A 20,680-nucleotide genomic window follows, 5' to 3' on the forward strand; every position below is an offset into this window, starting at 1 on the left:
CACCTTGTCTCAGTCAAATCCCTCGAACTCAGCACCGCCTTCCTAACCTGCAATCTTCTTCCTGACCTCTCCGCCTCCACCCCACTCCGGTCTATCACCCTCACCTTGACCTCCTTCCACCTATCGCATTTCCAACGCCCCTACCCCAAGTCCCTCCTCCCTACCTTTTATCTTAGCCTGCTGGACACACTTTCCTCATTCCTGAAGAAGGGCTTATGCCCGAAACGTCAATTCTCCTGTTCCTTGGATGCTGCCTGACCTGCTGCGCTTTTCCAGCAACACATTTTCAGCTCTGATCTCCAGCATCTGCAGTCCTCACTTTCTCCTCGCCATGGTTGATAAGTTTCTCAACACCATTCTCCCTGTAACCCTTGATCTCCTTGACACTCTGTCTCCTTCAGTCTTAAATATACTAAATGGCCTGGCCTCCACAGCCTTCTGTGGCAGTGAATTCTATACATTCACCACTCTCTGGCTTAAGAGGGAATGTCTTTATCTCTGTCCTAAAAGGTCTTTACTCTCAAGCTATGCCCTCGGGCCCTAGTCTCTCCTACCAATGGAAACACCTTCCCAACATCCACTCTGTCTAGGCCATTCAGTATTCTGTAAGTTTCAATTAGATCCCCCTCATCTTTCTCAACTCCATCGAGTATAGACCCAGAGTCCTCAAACATTCCTTATATGTTAAGCTTTTCATTCCTGGGATCATTCTTGTAAACTTCTCTGAACCCACTCCAGGGCTGTACATCCATCCTGAGACATAGGGCCCAAAACTGTGCACAATACACCAAATGTGGCCTGACCAGAGCCTTATAGAGCCTGTTTTTATATTCAAGTTCTCTCAAAATAAATGCCAACATTGCATTTGCCTTCCTAACTAGTGAATAAATCTGCAAGTTTACCTTGAGAGAATCCTGGACCGGAACTTCCAAGTCTCTTTGCACTTCAGACTTCTGAATTTTCTCCCCATTTAGAAAATAGTCCATGATGCTATTCCTCTTACCAAATTGCATGACCACACACTTTCCCACATTCTACTCCATCTGTCGCTTCTTTGACCATTCTCCTAACCTGTCCAAATCCTTCTGCAGTCTCCCTGCCTCCTCAATACTATTTGCCGCTCTACTTATCTTTGTATCATCTGCGAACTTAGTCAGAATGCTCTCAGTTCCTACATCTAGATCATTAATGTATAAAGTGAATAGTCATGGTCAGCACGGTGGCACAGTGGTTAGCGCTGCTGCTGCCTCACAGCACCAGAGACCCGGGTTCAATTCCCGCCTCAGGCAACTGTCTGTATGGAGGTTGCACATTCTCCCCGTGTCTGCGTGGGTTTCCTCTGGGTGCTCCGGTTTCCTCCCACAGTCCAAAAATGTGCAGGTTAGGTGTATTGGCCATGCTAAATTGCCCGTAGTGTTAGGTGAAGGGGTAAATGTAGGGGAATGGGTCTGGGTGTGTTGCTCTTCGGAGGGTTGGTGTGGACTTGTTGGGCCGAAGGGCCTGTTTCCACACTGTAAGTAATCTAATCTAAACAATTAGCGTACAAAGCAACCAGCAGGTTCAGGGTTAGAAGAGTTAAGTTCTGAATTGTGAATCTCCTGAACCTGATGGTTGATTTGCACAGCAGTTGAGTCTCCAATTATTCACCAGATTTGTTAATGACTTAGTTGATGGAATCGAGAAACACCTGTTTCCTGTTTCCACACTATAAGTAATCTAATCTAAACTCAGGTGTGGTCCCAACACTGACCCTTGCGGAACACTACTCATCATCAGCTACCATCCTGAGAAAGATCCTTTTATTGCCATTCTTTGCTTTCTGCCAGATAGCTATCTTCTTTTTCCAATCCTCTGGGAGTCTCCCTGACTCTAGTGATTCCTGAAAGATCACCACTAATGCCTCCACTACTTCTTCAGCTATCTGCTTTTGAACTCTTGAGTGTAGTCCATCGGATCCAGGTGATTTATTCACCTTCAGGCCTTTCAGTTTTTCTAGCATCTTCTCCTTGGTGATGGCCACTACAGTCAGCTCTGCCCCCTCACTCTCTTGAATTGTCGGGGTATTACTTATGTCCTCTATCATGAAGACTGACATGAAGTAATTATTCAGTTCTTTGGCTATTCCCTTATTCCCCACTACTATCTCTCCAGTGTCATTTTCCAGGGATCCAAAGTCCACTTTTGCCTCTCTTTTGCCCCTTGCATATATCTTCTTTTATACTACTGGCTAAATTACCCTCATATTCAATCTTCTCCCTCCTTATTTCTTTAGTGTTCCCCTCTGTTGGTCTTTGTAAGCTTCTCAGTTCTCTGGTTTGGGAATTGAGATGAGGATTATCAGACCAGCTATAGAGATGTACAGCATGGAAACAGACCCTTCGGTCCAACCCATCCATGCCAACCAGATAGCTCAACACAATCTAGTCCCACCTGCCAGCACCTGGCCCATATCCCTCCAAACCCTTCCTATTCATATACCCATCCAGATGTCTCTTAAATGTTGCAATTGTACCAGCCTCCACCACTTCCTCTGGCAGCTCATTCCATACACGTACCACCCTCTGCATGAAAAAGTTGCCCCTTATGTCTCTTTTATATCTTTCCCCTCTCACTCTAAACATATGCCCTCTAGTTCTGAACTCCCCGACTCCAAGAAAAAGACTTTGCCTATTTACCCTATCCATGCCCCTCATAATTTTGAAAACCTCTACAAAGTCACCCCTCAGCCTCCGACGCTCGAAGGAAAACAGCCCCAGCGTGTTCAGCCTCTCCCTTTAACTCAAATCCTCCAACGCTGGCAACATCCTTGTAAATCTTTTCCATGATTGTATTATAAGCCAGAGCAGACATGATGGATGGAATGAGCTGCTTCTGCATCCTCGTCTTATGCTCTCATCCCTTACAAACACAAACAGTCCTCTTCAAAGAGTATACAATTATTAGAGTTATAAACCATTCGAGTTTAGGGCAGCACAGTAGTTGGCACAGATGCCTCTCAGTTGCAAGGACCTGGATGCGATTCCAGCCTTGGCTGATTTTCTGTGTGGAGTCTGCACATTCTCTCCATTTCTGCATGGCTTTCCAATGGGTGCTCCAGTTCTTCCCACAGTCCAAAGATGTGCAAATTAGGTGGATTGGACATGGTAAATTGCCCTGTTGGGGTTTGTAGGCTAGGTGGGATAAGTAGCAAATGCATGGATAGGGTGGGATGCTGTTCAGACAGTTGGTGCAGACTCAAATAGCCTCTTTCTGCACTGTAGAGATTCTATGATTACAAATCAAACTAAGAAATTGCAAGCACCCACGTAATACAAGATGTTTTTGTACCAATCACAGAGCATTAACCCAGTTATCGCAATCCTCAGGCCTGTTTCAACAGCAATTTGTTTGGTTTAAAGCTCTGAAATTTTAAGTGCCGCAAGACTTTTGACAGTTTCCTTGGACAAATTCTATTCAAATTTCTGACAGTTCCTTTTTATAATTACTTTTTAACAGATCCTTTTAAAACTTGATAGCTGCTGACAAGTCTGCCGACAGTTCGAAAGAAGAGGCTGCACAGTGCTGAGTTTTGAAGGGACTTGGATATTCTTGCTCATGAGTCACAGAGTTAACATTTAGTTACAAGGCAAATGGCAGGCTGACTTTATTACAAGATGATTTGACTCTGGGGTAAAGATGTCTTGCAGCAATTATATATTAATTTACACTGTTTAATGAGATCACTCGTTGAGTCACTCGTTGTGCTGCTTTGGTCTCCTTACCTAGTAAGGGTTTAATTGCCATTAAGGGAGTGCATCAACGTTCCTCAAATTAATTACTGGGATCAAGGCATTATCTTAGGAGGCAAAATTAAATACACAGGGGTTTTATTCACTGGAGTTTGGGAAATTGTGAGGTGATCTCACTCAACATACAGAATATTTTTTCAGTGTTCAATAAGGTCCTCTGGCAGGTGGAATCCAGTTCCACTAACTCTCAGAGGAAGGGTTAGGCCATTTAGGACTAAGATAAAAAGGAATCTATACTTTTAGAGGGTTGTGAAATTCTCTTCCCAAGAGGGCTGGGAAGACTCTGTCATTGACAGCATGGACTGGTTGGTCCGAATGGTCTGTTTCTATACTGTACATTTCTATGACAGATGTTAAGAAGACATTTCAAGACTGAAATTAGTAGATTTTCAAACATTAAAAGGATCAAGAGACATTGAGATAGCACAGGAAAATTGTGTTTAAATAGAAGATCAGCCATGATCTCACTGAATGGTGAATATGTCTATTTTTAATAGTGCTAAAACTCACCTTATCTCTATTTCTCCCAAAGAGCAATTTCTCCAAAGGTATGACTTTCACAATGATACAGGCCGTAAATCATATTCCATTCCAAAGAAGGGTAGAGCCATGGGATCTAAAAGGTAGCTAATTAATTTTTTACCTTGGATTCAAATTGCTGTGGGGATAGTCTCTGGACAGTTCAAGACAGAATGGTAAATTCTTGGTTGCCATACTTACAGTGGACACGCAGCTCATAGAAACCACGCGAGAGTGACAGAGTTGTAGCACTGATTCTTCAAAGCAAAGTTACCCTTTGAGTAAGCAATTTTCCGCTATATAGACTGCATTATCACAATCAGTTCAATAGAGGTATAACACATGCAGCTACAGAAGGAAATTGGTTAATTTACCTGTATGAGTGTTGATATGGTTTTGCAGGAGGGTGACAGTTCGGAATGCCTTTTCACAAAGATGACATCTGTGTGGACGCTCATCTGAATGGCTTCTCATATGACGGTCTAGATTAGACCGTTGTGTAAAAGTGCGTGAACATAATTTACACTGAAATGTCTTCTTAATATCTGTCATGAGGAAATGTTTTTCAAAGAATAAAAAAAAATGGCTTTCACAATCTCAAAAATCCCGAAGCATGTTTGCCATCAAATGTCACACTATTTTACCAGCAGTCATGGATGAACATTCATCTGAGGATTAATTCCCAGGGAGTAATCTGTGCTACTCAGAAAGATTTCTTAATTATCTAAACAAAGATATAAGACAAAATTGATTAATTTAAAACAATCACTCAGCAACACACTATTTTCTTAGTGATTAGACAAAATGGAACAAGAGGAGGATATACGAGAGAACGAAAACAGAGGATGCATACCCATGGTGCAACATGCATAATTTGCACAATCACAGAGAAGACACAGTAAGATCGGTGTTGGACTGGGTTGTACAAAATTAAAAATCACACAACACCAGGTTACAGTCCAACAGGTTTAATTGGAAGCACACTAGCTTTTGGAGCGCCGCTCCTTCATCAGGTGGAGGGCTCAATTGTAAGGCACAGAATTTATAGCAAAAGTTTACAGTGTGATGTAACTGAAATTATACATTGAAAAATACCTTAATTGACTATTGAGTCTTTCATCTGTTCGAATACTATGATAGTTTCACTTCTTTCATGTGTAAACCCAAAACCTTTTTTTAAGAGTTGCATTCTCACCCAGGTTAACTGTAACAATTTGTGTTAGCTAGACAATATGTTGAAGGTGTTGGCCCCCTGTGTTCTCTGTCTATGCCATGATAGACAGAGTGAGGTAACAGAGTTTTACATGAATTCATACAGTTTTTGAACAAAGTACAATGTAACTCTGCAAGTACAAATTCACCCCACAAAATATATGTGTGTGCATGTGGCTCTTTGTGTCTGTCTGTGTGCGTATCTGTCTAAGTTGGGGGTTGTGAGTGTGAGAGAGAGTGTATATGTGTGTGTAGTGAGTGTAGAGTGTCTTAAGTCTGTGCGGGGGTGCATGTGTGAGTGTGGGTGTGTGTGTCTGGGGTGGGGGGGGTTGTGAGTGTCTGTGAGAGAGTGTATATGTGTGTGCATGAGTGTAGAGTGGTCTAAGTCTCTAAGAGGATGCATGTGAGAGTATGGGAGAGTGTGTGTGTGTCTGTTTATATGTGTGTCCGTGTGTATGTGCGTGTATAGGAGTGCCTGTGTGTATGTATAGCGCAATAGTGGTCACCCAAGGTCCCAGTTGAGGCCCTCCCTATGGATATGGAACTTAGCTATCAGCCTCTGCTCGGCCACTTTTCGCTACCACCTGTCCCGAATCTCCCCTTGGAAAATGGTCACCCGAAGGTCCGAGATCGAATGTCCTGCACCACTAAAGTGTTCCCCAACTGGGAGGGAACACTCCTGTCTGTTGATTGTTGTGTGGTGCCCATTCATCTGTTGCCGTAGCCTTTGCTCAATTTCCCCAACGTACCATGCCTCAGGGCATCCTTGCCTGCAATGTATAAGATAGACTGAGTCCCATGAGTACCTGCCAAGTACGTGGTGGGAGGTGTCCCCATGTGTAATGGTGGTATCCATGTCACACTCTGACATGTCTTGCAGCGCCTACCGTGACAGGGTTGTATGGAGTTGTCCTGAGAGCTGGGCAGCTTGCTACAAATAACGATTTGTTTGAGGTTTGGCGGTTGTTTAAAGGCAAGTAGTGGAGGTGTGGGAAGGTCTTGGTGAGGTGCTTATCCTCATTGATAATGTGTTGCAGGTCACAAAGAACATGGCGTAGTTTTTCAGCTCCTGGGAAGTACTGGACAACGAAGGGTACCCTGTCAGTTGCAGCACGTGTCTGTCTCCTGAGGAGGTCATTACAGTTCCTTGCTGTGGCACGTCAGAACTGGCGGTCAATGAGTTGAGCATCATACCCCATTCTTATGAGGGCATCCCTGAGTACTTCCAGGTGCCCGTCACATTCCTCCTCACCTGAAAAGATCCGGTGTACACATAGGGTGTGTCCATAGGGGATGGCTGTTTTAATATGATTTGTCTGGAAGCCGAAGAAGTGTAGCATTGTGAGGTTGTCTGTGGGTTTGAGGTAGAGTATGGTGCTGATGTGTCCATCCTTGATGGAGGTGCATGTGTCCAAGAATGAGACAGATAGACGAGAGTAGTCCATGGTGAGTTTGATGGTGGGATGAAACTGGTTGATATCATTGTGTAGTTGTATCAGTGTCTCCGAAAGCTAGTGTGCTTCCAATTAATGATTCTGGATTAGTGGTGCTGGAAGAGCACAGCAGTTCAGGCAGCATCCAAAGAGCAGCGAAATCGCGTTTCAGGCAAAAGCCCTTCATTTTTACCTTGCTTCCAATTAAACCTGTTGGACTATAACCTGGTGTTGTGTGATTTTTAACAATGAGGGGCAGGGATAGGGTAAATAGACAAAGTCTTTTCCCTGCGGTCGGGGAGTCCAGAAGAGCACAGCAGTTCAGGCAGCATCCAAAGATTGATCTGTCACTTGTGGACGGCACGGTGGCACAGTGGTTAGCACTGCTGCCTCGCAGCGCAGAGACCTGGGTTCAATTCCCGCCTCAGGCGACTGACTGTGTGGAGTTTGCACATTCTCGTGGAGGCTGGTACAATTGCAACATTTAAAAGGCATTTGGATGGGTATATGAATAGGAAGGGTTTGGAGGGATATGGGCCAGGTGCTGGCAGGTGGGACTAGATTGGGTTGGTATAATTGGTCGGCGTGAACGAGTTGGACCGAAGGGTCTGTTTCCGTACTGTACATCTCTATGACTCTAAATTGTGGATCTGGGTTTGCTTGCTGAGCTGGAAGATTCATTTCCAGACATTTTGTCACCCTACTAGGTAACATCTTCAGTGGGCCTCAAGCAAAGCAGTGTACATGATTCCTGCTTTCTATTTATATGTTTAGGTTTCTTTGCGTTTGTGATGTCATTTCCTGTGGTGATGTCATTTCCTGTTCTTTTTCTCAGGGGGTGGTAGATGGGGTCTAACTCGATGTGTTTGTTGATAGAGTTCCGGTTGGAATGCCATGCTTCTAGGAATTCTCATGCATGTCTTTGTTTGGCTTGTCCTAAGATGGATGTGTTGTCCCAGTCGAAGCAGTGTCCAGATAAGGAAGGAATCTTGATAATAAGTCTTTAAACAAGAGTCAGAGCTACTGCCAGCTTTATTGTGCTTCCATACCAAAATGTGTGCTATCAGGAGACTCTGCTGCCTATTTAGATCAGCCTATATGTTAACAACGTTCAAGTCTTGTATTGTAGTGGTAGTATCCTTCCCTCTAGACCGGAAGATCCAGGTTCAAATTTCATCAACCAGTGAGATGTGTCATAATGTGCCTGGACAGGTGATTAGATTTTTTTTAAAGGTCCATGCCAACCACAATCCCAAACAAAACCTAACTGCACACGCTTGGTCTATATCCCTCCAAACATTTCTTATTCATGTACTTATTTAAATGTCTTTTAAGCATTGCAGTTGTGGTGTTCATACTTCTTGCCTTAAAGATCCAAATTCAAGTTGCATCCATACTGGAGGTGGTTCATTACACAGCAGCAGAAGTAGGCTACTTAAGCTATTGAGTCTGCTCTGGCACTTAATGATTTCATGGCTGATCTGATAATCATAGAATCCCTACAGTTTGGAAGCTGGCCATTCAGTCCAGTTCAATTTTCCGAACAGCATCCCACCCGGACCCAACCCAAAACCTATAACCATGCATGTCCCATGTCTAATCCACCTAGTCTGCATACTCATGGATACTATGGCAATTTAGAATGGTCAATCCACCTAATCTGCCCATTTTTGGACTGTGGGAGGAAACCATAGCATCCAGAGGAAACCCATGCAGACACAGGGGAGAATGTGCAAACTCCACACAGTCGCCCAAGGGTGGAATCGAACCCAGGTCCCTGGCACTGTGAGGCAGCAGTGCTAATCATTAAGCCATCATTCTTAACTCCACTTTTCTCCCTTATCCCTGCAACTCTTGATTCCATTACCAATTAAAGATCTGGATATCTTAGCCTTGGATGTACTTAATAGCCCAGCCTCTATAGCCCTTTTGTAGTGAAGAATTCCACATATTCACTATGTTATGAGAAAAAAAAATCATGCTCACCTCTGCTCTAATGAGAAGTGGGGAGGCTGGGCTCTCACTTAGGTTATTCCCTCTATCACAAAGGGAAATTACATCTCAGCATGTACCCTGTAAATCTCCTGAAGAATTGTACAAGGTTTATAAGGTCACTTTCATTCTTCTAAACTCCAATGAACATAGGCCCAACCTACTCAACTTCTCCTCAACTCATACAGCAGTCAAAACATACCCATACCAACTACTCCATGCTGACTATAACCCTAAACTAAACTAGCCTTACCTGCCTGCTTTTGGCCCATATCCCTCCAAGCATTTATTTGTGTACTTATCTAAATGCCTTTTAAACACTACAACTGTACCCACATCCACTACTTCCTCTGGAAGTTCATTCCATACACAAACCACTCTCTGTGTAAAAAGGTTACCCCTCATGTCTTTTTTATATGTTTCTCCTCTCACCCTAAAAGTATACCACCGAGTCTTGAAATCCCCAACCCTGGGAAAAGATTCCTGCCATTGACCTCATGGTTTCATAAACCTCTGTAAGGTCACCCTTCAACCTCCTACACTCAATGAAACAAGACCCAACATATCCAGCCTCTCCTTCGAACTCAAACCCTCCATTCCTGGCAACATCCTGGTAAATCTTTTCTGAACCCTCTCTAGCATAACAATATGCTTCTAATACCAGGGAGACCTGAACTAGACACAGCACTCCAGAAGAGGCCTCACCAATGACTTGTACAACCTCAACATGATGACCCAACTCCTATAATCAAACATCTGAGCAATGAAGGCAAGCGTGCTAAACGTCTTCTTAACCACCCTGTACACATGACACAAACCTCAAAGAATGATGTACCTAAACTCCTAGATCTCTATTCTACAACACTACCCAAGGCCCTACATTAACTTGTATAAGTTCTGCTCTTGTTTATTTTACCAAAAATACAACACCTCACATTTATCCAAATTAAACTCCATCTGCCACTTTTCAGCCCTTTGACCCAATTGATCAAGATCTCATTGTAACCTCTTTGAAATCTAAGAACTTTAAATAATTCTCCTCATAAGACAAGATCGAGCCCAACGTGGGAAAAGGATGGCAGTTGTGGGAGACAGCAGCGTGGACGCGAGGTTCAAGAGATCAAGCCCTTGTGGAGAAAGCCTAGCATGGAGCAACTGCAGACCGACAAATAAAGAAGGTCTGTAAATTGAAACTTTTAACCTTATATCTTATTTACTACCTTATACTGACAAGAACTGTAATGTTGAACTTATAACTTGTTCCTTTATTTTTCTACTCCTTACCTAGGATCTTGTACCAATGTACTTTGTATCTAAGTTGGTGCCGAGTGGTGACATTGTAAACTTTTCACTATACTTCTGTATTGTTGTACTTGAGTAGATGTGACAATAAAACCTAATTCTAATAGCCAGAATTAACCGAGTGAAACTTCCTTGGACTGCTTCCATTGCTATTGCATCCTTCCTTAAATATCGGATAACTTATCTGAGCAGGTTGATTAAAATAAGTATTTCTTTCAAGAGTCTTGTGGCATAGTGGTAGTGACCCCACCTCTGGACCAGAAGATTAGGGTTCAAATCATACCTGCCATCGATTAAAATACTATTATTTTTAATATCCAGAAATGCTCTTACACAAAATAGAACATTTTTTCCATCACCAAATCACCCATGGTATTTTTTTCCAATAATTAGCCACTATCAGTAAATCACTTGTGTTTCCAAATGAATAACATATGTGCCACAATGATGTGTTTCCAAAAAGTGGTTAATAATCATATGCGTTGAAAGTCCCATGCAGGAGTTAAAACTAAGAATTAAAACTCTTCTCTGTTCATAATTAGTGGTAACAGTTAAAATTTATGCGCATACAGTCTCTATGAAACTTTTTTTTTGGAACAGTTAGGTTTGAACCAAGCAGTGTTTAATGCTACATAAAACTATCAGTGATGTGATGGGCCTGCTCACATAATTAATATGACTTATTAGCTGTTACTTTATGTTTGCAATTCCAGCATGCATTTCACTAAAAATTGATTTTATTCCAATTTCTATTGACCACAGTTTAGGGCCTTGATAAAGAGGCATGATCACACAGCAAAGGGGGAGGTTAGAGGATCTGTGGTCATTGGTGCATGAACGATCCAAGTGGACGATTCTGATTCACTCCCAGAAATTTCCATTGAAAGATCTTCCATTGGATGCCCCAAACTATCTGGCTGAATTCTGCCTATGGATTGAAACAGTGATGAATCACACATCATAATAAATATCTTCTATTATCCTTTGGTCAGACTTCTTAATCCTATGGAAATGCTCAATCAGGCTCATTAACCTTCTAAGTAATATCACAGCTTTCCCCACACACAAGCATTAGCTGCAATACAAAGCACACAGTTCAAAGAATACATGCAGACAGAATAAAATGCATTTTATAAGAACTCTGTGTTAAAGTGAGATTAACAGATTCCCCCATTGCTGAACGTCAGTGCAGGAATTTTCTTTCATGCCTCCTAGCTACTAATCATGCAGCAACAAGAGTAGGAACATTGAAACTGAAGAATTTTCCATATTACAGATGGGGATGGTAAGGTCAAAACACTTCAAATAACTATCAACAAACGTTACACATGCTCAAATAAAAACGAACACTAACCTTGCTTTTTAGTTTTGTTAAGTCCAGCCGTAATGGCAGAACTAGTTGTTTTTTCAACAGCTACACCCGACTGTAGTCCCTCCAGTTGTCTGTCTCTACAAAGATGAACGGTCACATCTGTATTATTCCCAATTTGTATATCGCACTGCAGACTCCTTTTCTCTTTCTTGACAAGTGGATCGTGGTATTGTTCTATCACTGTGCCGATGTATTCTTCTGGAGTATGGGCTGCATCCAGTTCCATTCTCTCAATATACTGCATCTCTCCATTTGGCCCTACCTAATGTTATCAAATAACCAAAATGTTAAAGTGCAGCACAAATATAGGCGAAACCACAACTTTATTGTATTTCATCATGTAACAATATGAATAACGAGGGTAATACCTCTCCCTTGTTCTTGCTGGCATTGTAGCGACTTACACAGTAAGGACATTTCTTTGTTTTTCTTTACAACTATACACTGTAAAATGAAAGTTGAACCTGCTTTATAGCTAAAAAGTACCAAGAAAGCCTTTGCAACTTGAAGATCAAGTCGGATTGTTTAGTGTACATTTCAGCTGCACAGGATTAGGTTACTTCTTAGATCAGTGAGATGCATATTTTATGCGACAAAGTGATACCAGGAGTCTCTGAGTTAATGAAATAGTGCTTAACGACAGTCTTTGTATTGGTCCAGCAGCAGTTGTTACAGACTTGTGAGTTCTGTGCACTCAGAGACACGAGAAGCCTGCAAACAAGAAGCACCTCTTGCCATTTCTCTGAGTCTAAAAGGCAAAACTGAAGAATTTGAAAATGGTTCGAATACAAGAAAAGACATAGATCCATCCATCAGTTACTGAACTGAAGATCAACCATTGCTCGGCAGACATTTTGTCACCATCAATAAGAACAACTGGAAAGAACTGTGAGAAATAACTCATCGTACTCTTGTGGTCTGGGTTCTTAGGTTACACAATTTCTTTCTCCCTTTCAATATTTTCACACTCATAATATTTATGACCATCTGTATTAGTCTGTCTTATTCATGAATTAATGCATACATGCTTGGGGTTTTTAAATTGTATAGCTTAAGTTGCTTGGTAGCAATTAATAACTTTTTTGCTGACTTTTGCTGCAGAATAAGTTTGCTTATGATAAATAATCATTTTCTAGTTAATAGTAAAGCCTACAATGAATTACTTTTATCCTGAAGAGTGGTCACGTCAGGCAAATAGGTCAGCTTGTTGGTTTAATTGGGTGGTTACATATTTATGGCAGCTTGTGTAACACTTGGGATCAATTATCGACACACTTCCCTAGTTATGATAGTATTCAAATCTCCAATGTCCAAACGGTTTCCATAAAAAAAATCTTATGCATGCCATAAATACTAAGGTGCATTTTAGAAAGAACAGAACACTTGTATTCTGTTGTTCAATATTTAAGTTCCAATGTAAATTGATGTTTATGTTGTTCTGCACATTTTGTTCATGATTTTTGAAGAGATATGTTTGTTAATTAAGAACGCTCAGAATCAGACATCATCCAAGACTGAAGTCGTAGTGGCTAATATAATATTGTCATTAATAAGTTTTTAATCTTTTAATGATGTACACAATGGCATAGATTGATTGCAATACAAACTGCAGATTAAAATATTTTTAAATATTTACCCTTCCCATTTGGACATGTTTTTAATATGTTCTGTTTGAACTCCTGCTCAGCAATATTTCCTCACAGGTTTATCCTTTAATTAATATTGGTTAAGCTGCTACACTTAAATGCAACAGTGTCTGGATCAAGTGCCCTTGATCCTCCAGCTCTGGATTTCAGCAAAATCTTTCCAGCTGGCTCTCCTTCTTGAGCTGCCCTCCCTACATTCTTTGCCCTCATCTAAGTAAAAATCATTTAGATCAGGGTCAGGATCAAAACCATCTTCTCCACTGAGCATCTAGTCATGACTAATCTGAAAAACAGTGCAGAACATCAAATTGGCATTAATTATTTGGTGGAGTGCTCAGAGAGGTGGCATGAGAAATTCAATGTGAATAAGTGTGGGGTGATATATTTTGGCAGAAAGAACATGGAAGACAGTATGAAATAAAGAGTACAAATCTAAAGGGAACACGGAGACATGAGTGTTTATGTAAATAAGCCATTAAAAGGTGGCAGGGTAGGTGGAGAGTGGTAAATAAAGTTTTTGGTATCCTAGGCTTACTAGGGCATAGAGTGCAAGAGGTAGGTTACACTTCAGCTGGAGGATGTGAATACACTGGAGTGCAAGAGATTTAACAAATGGTTCCAAGAATGAGAAACTTCACTAGTGAAGATAGATTTGGAAGGCTTGGACTCCATAAACCTGAACATTATTTATATTTAAATAGTCATCTAATGTCCTCTGTGAAAAAAGTTAGCTGGAATGAACTGACAAAGTAACTTCAAAATAAGTTGAAGTATGAGACATTGATTTCCCAAAACTGCAACGATATGATGTAGCCCCGCAGATTACCAGTTGGGTATGACAGTCAATTACAGTGAGGGCATTACCCATAGAAAGGGTCCTGCAACAACTTTCGTCTCAACATATTACAACCCTAACCTAATTATAGGTTGGCTTCTAAAGACTGGGGAGCATGCTGCCTGTCCACCTCAGTTTGCCAAGGACTAAAACAAATGCTCAAGAGAGGAGAGTTTAGATTAGATTACTTTACTTTAGATTACTTTACAGTGTGGAAACAGGCACTTCGGCCCAACAAGTCCACACCGACCCGCCGAAGCGTAACCCACCCATACCCCTACATTTACCCCTTACCTAACACTACGGGCAATTTAGCATGGCCAATTCACCTGACCTGCCCATCTTTGGACTGTGGGAGGAAACCGGAGCACCTGGAGGAAACCCACGCAGACACGGGGAGAACGTGCAAACTCCACACAGTCAGTCGCCTGAGGCAGGAATTGAACCCGGGTCTCTGGCGCTGCGAGGCAGCAGTGCTAACCACTGTGCCATCGTGCCGCCCACAAACGCAAAATATTTGTCTTCTTCCAAAAATGTTCAGTTTTACAAAGCATACAAATTGTATTACACTAGGAGAAAGTGAGGACTGCAGATGCTGGAGATCAGAGCTTAAAAATGTGTTGCTGGAAAAGCGCAGCAGGTCAGGCAGCATCAAAGGAGCAGGAGAATCGACGTTTCGGGCATAAATCCTTCTTCATGCTGCCTGACCTGCTGCGCTTTTCCAGCAACACATTTTTAAATTTCATTATACTGTCTCTGCTAGTACAGATGAACAATCCTTTATCCGAAATCCTGAAAGCTCCAAAGTCCGAAGGTTTTTTTGTGAAGTTTTTTTCTCATTAACAAGGTTGCTTGGCGTGCAAACAGTTAACCCAAGTCGACACCCCCTCGATGTGTGTCACTCAGATATGCTGTGGGGGGGGTGTGGCCCAGCACCAGCAGGCCTCGGTTCTCTCTCGAGGCCTGTTTTACTTAGTAAGTCTGACCCTCTGGTAAGATTTTTAAAAAAATTTCACCATCAAACTGTCAGTTATTCTGAAATTTGAAAAATTCCGAATTCCGAAAAACAGCTGGTCCCGACAATTTCGGATCGTCTATACCTGTATACCAGAATTTCAATAAAGCAAAATGATTATTAATTTTTGTACTGTCTCCTAGACATGTGACAAACTAATGTTTAGATATTTCTAAACTGTTCAATTATATTGCGAGTGAAGCACCCGTCAATGAGAATGATGGTGAACAATTCAAAACCAAGCAACTTAGCAATAAAACATTGTCAAACCTGTCTATGAATAACTATTGAATTGACCAGGGTGGTGATTTCAAATTATTTCAAGCATGGCGATACTACAAGTTTCCAGTAATCTTCAAAGTTCTGATGGGCATGCATACAGTCCATTCGTCAAACACACAAATGACAATAGAAAAAGTGCACACTTTTTTTAATACACAAACTCCTGGAAAGTCTGGACTGCTTTTTCTACCACGCCACTAGATAATGGATGGCATGGAGCTATCTTTATATGTTGAACACCATGCAACTTTAGTAAATACCAAAACTCCCTACTGGTATATGATGGCCCATTATCTGTGGCCAATACTTCCAGGAGTTTGTGTATTAAAAAAAAGTTTGCACTTTTTCTATTGTCATTCCTGTATTTGACGAATGGACCATATGCATGTCCAACCACTTTGTGTGGATATCTACAATGTCTAAGAAGATTGAGCCCATGGAAAGACCTGCACAGTGAATGTGCAACTGAATCCAAGGTTTACCCAGCCATTCCCACTGATGTGGGCGAGCGGCTGGTTGTCATTTTTGTCCTTGTTAGCATTCTGGGCACTGCTCCACTAACATGGCTAAAGTTGCATCCAAGCCTGGCCATCAGATGTAACTCTTGCCAGCATCTTCATTTTGGAGACACCTGGATGACACTGTTGGAGTTCACTAGTACCAGGCAGCGACCTATGCTCAGGACAATCACTTTTGCTCCACATAACAATATGCCATCTTCCACTGTGAGCTGATCTCTCCAGGTCCAAAAAGATTTTGATTCTGGCCATGACAGCCCTTTGGTTTCCCCCATCACTACCAGGTGTTTCAGATTTGAGATTGTGTCCAAATGTGGCTCCCTCTCCACTGGGCCACCTTTGAGTTAAACCACCCCGATGCCATACAGGGAGGCTTCGCGCGTCAATGCCAGATCTTGCTTGAGATCATAGTGTACCAACACTTTAGAGGACCATAGCTATTTCTTCACGTCTCTGAAAGTTTGGCTTGACTGCACAATCATTTCTGAGGCTGACCTTTTTTTAGGAGTTGATGGACGAATGTCAGGATGGAAGTCACATTATGTATAAACCTTCCATAATCATTTACCAGCCTCAGGAAATATCTAACCTTCTGGACAGACATGGGAGCCGGGGCACCTTTGCTCACCCTCACTTTATCTTCCAATTGGTGTAAATCAGTCTTATTGATTCTGTAGCCCAAGTAGGTCACTTGGGAAGCTTGGAACACACATTAGCCCTTCACGCTACCCTCAAAAGGACTATGTCCGAGTTCTCTAAGTGTTCCTTATTAGTCTTCCCTGCTATTAGCACGTCATCTAAATAAATGGTAACCTGAGGCAGACCTTGCAAAATGAGCAGGCTGATAATACCTCAAATGGCAGTCTTGGTATAAACACTTACAAGTATGAATTGTAGCATACTTCTGGAAATCCTTGTCCAACCACAATTGCAAGTAACTGTATCCAGCTCTGTGAAGGACAGCTCCCCGTCCCAGCCCCTCAGCTTTGCATATAAATCCTGTACTCAAGGTATTGAGTACTTATTCAGATACGAAAAGTGGCTTAACGTTTGTTTAAAATCCCCACAAAGGCAAACTGACCCTTCGGGCTTCAAAATTAAAACAACCAGTGCAGTCCATTCTGCAAATTGGACTAGTTTGATGGTTCCTTCACTTTTCAGCCTTCTGATTTCTGCCTCTACATTTGCCCTGAGGGTAAATACCACTGGGTGCACTTTGCAGAATCATGGAATCGCTTCTTGGTCAACATGCAAGGTAGCCTTGGATGCTCTGATTGTCCCTCAACCTTGCTGTAAAACTTCTGGATAATCATTAGGACTTCACTCAGGCAGCCATTTTCTAATTGAAAAACATTGAGCCAATTTAGGCGAATCTCTCCTAAACCTTTTACTACAATCACTGGTAACTGAACCAGCTGCTTTTCTTAAGAAACCAGAACCAAAGTTGTATCTTTAATCTGTAAAGGTTCCCCTGTATAGATTCTCAGCCTAACTGTGATCTTGCACAAATGTAAGGATTGAAAGTCCAAAGCGATTTTTGTTAAAAACTGGTTCTGCGACCACTGGAATGGATGCACCAGTATCCACCTCCACGAGAACCAGATGACCATTTAACCACTGTTTTGACTGTTGCCTAGCAACTTAACTTCCAAACAAGATGTTAGGGGGACTTTCTCTTGGTTACCAGCCTATGAGTTATATTACTCAGTTTAGGTCTAGTAGGTCTCTATTGTTGTCTTGAATCCAAATACCAGCAGCAACTACAAAGGCTTGCCGGCCCAGATCCTGAAGAACTTTTAACTATTTGGCTGATACTTGGTTTTGCTTTGGGGCTTTGCCATCAACCAACCTAGAGACCCTCCAATCAGGCTATGTCCTGAGTGAGGCTACGCAATTGCCTGCACTCAAGTGGTATTCCCCAAGCTCAGTTGGACTGGCAAGAGTGTTCACTTCCATCCGAACACCCTGAAACTCATATGGTCCACTTACTCCATTTTCCAATGATAAAGCCAATCATAGTGCCTGTTTGAAGTCCAGTTGGCTTCAGCTTGAATGCTTATATCATTAATCCCACATACTAACTGGGGTCTCTCAGCATCTCATTAAGGATAAACCAAAGTCACATTTGTCTGCCAGTCGTCTTAACCAAATTCCTGACACGGATTCCCCGATTCTCAAATTGCCAAATCAAAACAATAGCGTCTCAGAATTAAAGGAGGCTTGGGATTGTAATATTCCTTTACTAAATCCATCAATTCTTGAAAAGTTTTAGTATCTGGTGTTTCAGGGAAAGTTCGGCTCCTAATAACAGAAAAAGGCTAGAGTCCACAAGCTGTTAGGAGACTTACACATGGCTTTTTATTTGCTCTGAAAGATAATGTATTCTTTCCACACACTGGGCCCAGCCTTTGAAGGCAGGGTCGAATGAGTCAAGCTTCCCAAATAAAGGCATGACGCAAGAAATGCTTACCTCAACTGAAAGATGACTGTTGCGAGCAAGTTTCTTCAGGAATATGCTTTACTATCGTTGCCACTGAAATAGCTCCACAGAGGCCAGTATCCCGCCACCCTATATTTACAGAAAGAAAGTCTTTGACTCTGACCCAACCTAGTCAGAGTCAGCACCCAGTGTCAGAATCTCTGAAACTCTACTTTTTGTCTGTCAGCCCAGAGACTGTTCCATCAGATTAACAGCCCCAATCGGGGAACTCATATTCTATTAGGTCCAACTGGCTGACCTGAAAACATTCACAACATAATCAACGAGCAATATTCTGGAAATCACAGACTATTACTGTCACATTGGGTTGATTTGATTCAGAACTTTCTAACCATGGCATGTCAGCTGACAAATCAACTCCAAACAAATCAAGCGTATCTTCTCAACTGAAGATAGAGTCTTTCATAAAAAACAGAGAATATTGGAATACACAGGTCAGCAATATCTGTGCAGAGAGAAACCAGAGTTTCAGGTCGGTCACCTTTCGGCATTGGTTAGTCATCAGTTAACGTTGGAGTTGTACCATTGCTCTACTAGCAGCAGGGACCAGCACTGTAAGCAACACAATGCACAACACTTGTGAATGTTTAGCTGCCATCCTTCTCAGCACAATAGACAAACACACTTGACCTCATCTTGATGAATCTTATGCTGCTTCTATTGAGAATAGGTAGGACCAAATTTCCGTGACTGCTTGAGCTTCTCACAGTCATACTGTGTCCTAACCTTATTGAAAATTCTTGAGAAAGACATAATCTGTTGTTCATTGTTTATTTGTTGTATGACATGCATGAGTAGAACCCAACAAAGGATGGTGGCATATGGTTTAATTTGTAGAGTAAATGCATATTTGTTAACTATTTGAAATTTAAAATAAGGGTTTTAAAAAGATGTTAAGAAGTAAAGGCCTCTTGTCCAGTAAGTTCCTAACTTCATACCTTAAAAACCTGCACTCCTTCAGGGAGTGGAAGAGTGTGCATGATTTCACCCTCACTACTCAAGGCCTGCCTCAGCTCACTTGGAATCATTTCAACTCCTTGTTGGTTCATTGTCATCATGTTGACCTCAGTCAGGCTGGGCTGGATGTGTTCATCCATGTTGACTACCTGCAATGTGATAACATGCATTTTGTCAGATACTCCCCGCTCCACAGAATATTCCATGATGTCCTCTTCTGACTTTGCCAAAAATATAGTTGTATCATGGGGTAAAATTTCATTTTCCATCATTGTTTCCAAATTTTTGCTTGTACTATTCTCATGTTTCTTCTACATTCTGCAACCTCATCGCTCTTTAGTCCTGCAGTGCATTTTCATTTTATTAAACGTTTCCAAGTCGGAGGCCTCACTGACATGGTTGTCTGTTTGAAAAGAAAAGCAAATTTTACAAATCACTTAAATATTTCTTTTAACCACTGGAACTTTAATGTAATTACATTCTAAAAGTATTCAACTGGTTATAAAGGACTTTAGAACAACATCAATTCCTGAAAGGTGACACAGAATGTAATTTTTTTATGGGTCATTTTTTTTCACGTAGGGAAATTTTCACATCTCATGTCTGTCCCTATTGCCATGCAAAAACAAATACAATTGATGAGGTCCAAATAAGTGAAGGCATGCTTTTATTAACATAGTCCTAAAGCTGTTCTTACAAAGATACCTAGAACCCCACACATCAACAAATTTCCAGATAGCAATTAGCAGCTTTAGCAAGGTGGTGTGGCACTTTGCAATATTTCCCAGTATCTTTCAAACGTATGGGGATTGCTCAGGTTTTTGGTCCAACCGTTTATCTTTATGGGAGCATGTTGTCCCTGCACTCTCAAGATTACCCTTTTGAATGTCTCCCAATCCATCCATGGAGATTTTCATATAATTTGCTGCTCTCAGTCCACTTTGACCAGATCCTGTCATACGATATTAAAATCCCTTTTCTCTAATTCAAGCCCTTTATTTTCTTTGTTCTTATTCATAATTATTTTAAATTTTACTGAATCATGGTCACTGGTGGGATTCAAAGCCAAACAATAGAACATTAGTCTGGGCTTGTGGAATACTAATCCAGCAACAGTGGTAATGTCACTAAATATCTGGTCAAATGAGATAGTAAAACCGCTTTTCCTAATGGTGGAACCATCGAGAATAAGCGTGCACAGATTTAATTGACAAAATCACCAGTGAGGGCATAAGGAAAACCTTTGCACATAGCTAATGGTTGGGATCAGGAATGCACCGTCTGAGTACAACAAAGACAGGTTCAATGA

General features: G+C 41.6%; 1 protein-coding gene across 1 annotated transcript in view; it reads right to left on the reverse strand.

Annotated features, from left to right (window-relative positions):
* LOC122540775 (transcriptional repressor CTCF-like) overlaps positions 1-20,680 on the reverse strand; it is a 63,442-nt gene that overhangs the window by 42,149 nt on the left and 613 nt on the right. The window contains exons 2-4 of the mRNA XM_043676988.1: positions 19,353-19,774; positions 11,601-11,880; positions 4,682-4,852 (exon numbers count right to left, since the gene is read on the reverse strand). Of these exons, the coding sequence (XP_043532923.1) occupies positions 4,682-4,852; positions 11,601-11,880; positions 19,353-19,643 (742 nt within the window). The 5' untranslated portion in view covers positions 19,644-19,774. The remainder of the gene's footprint in view (positions 1-4,681; positions 4,853-11,600; positions 11,881-19,352; positions 19,775-20,680) is intronic.

The sequence above is a fragment of the Chiloscyllium plagiosum genome, chromosome 35 (genome assembly GCF_004010195.1).
Source record: "Chiloscyllium plagiosum isolate BGI_BamShark_2017 chromosome 35, ASM401019v2, whole genome shotgun sequence".
In the NCBI taxonomy this organism is placed as follows: Eukaryota; Metazoa; Chordata; class Chondrichthyes; order Orectolobiformes; family Hemiscylliidae; genus Chiloscyllium; species Chiloscyllium plagiosum.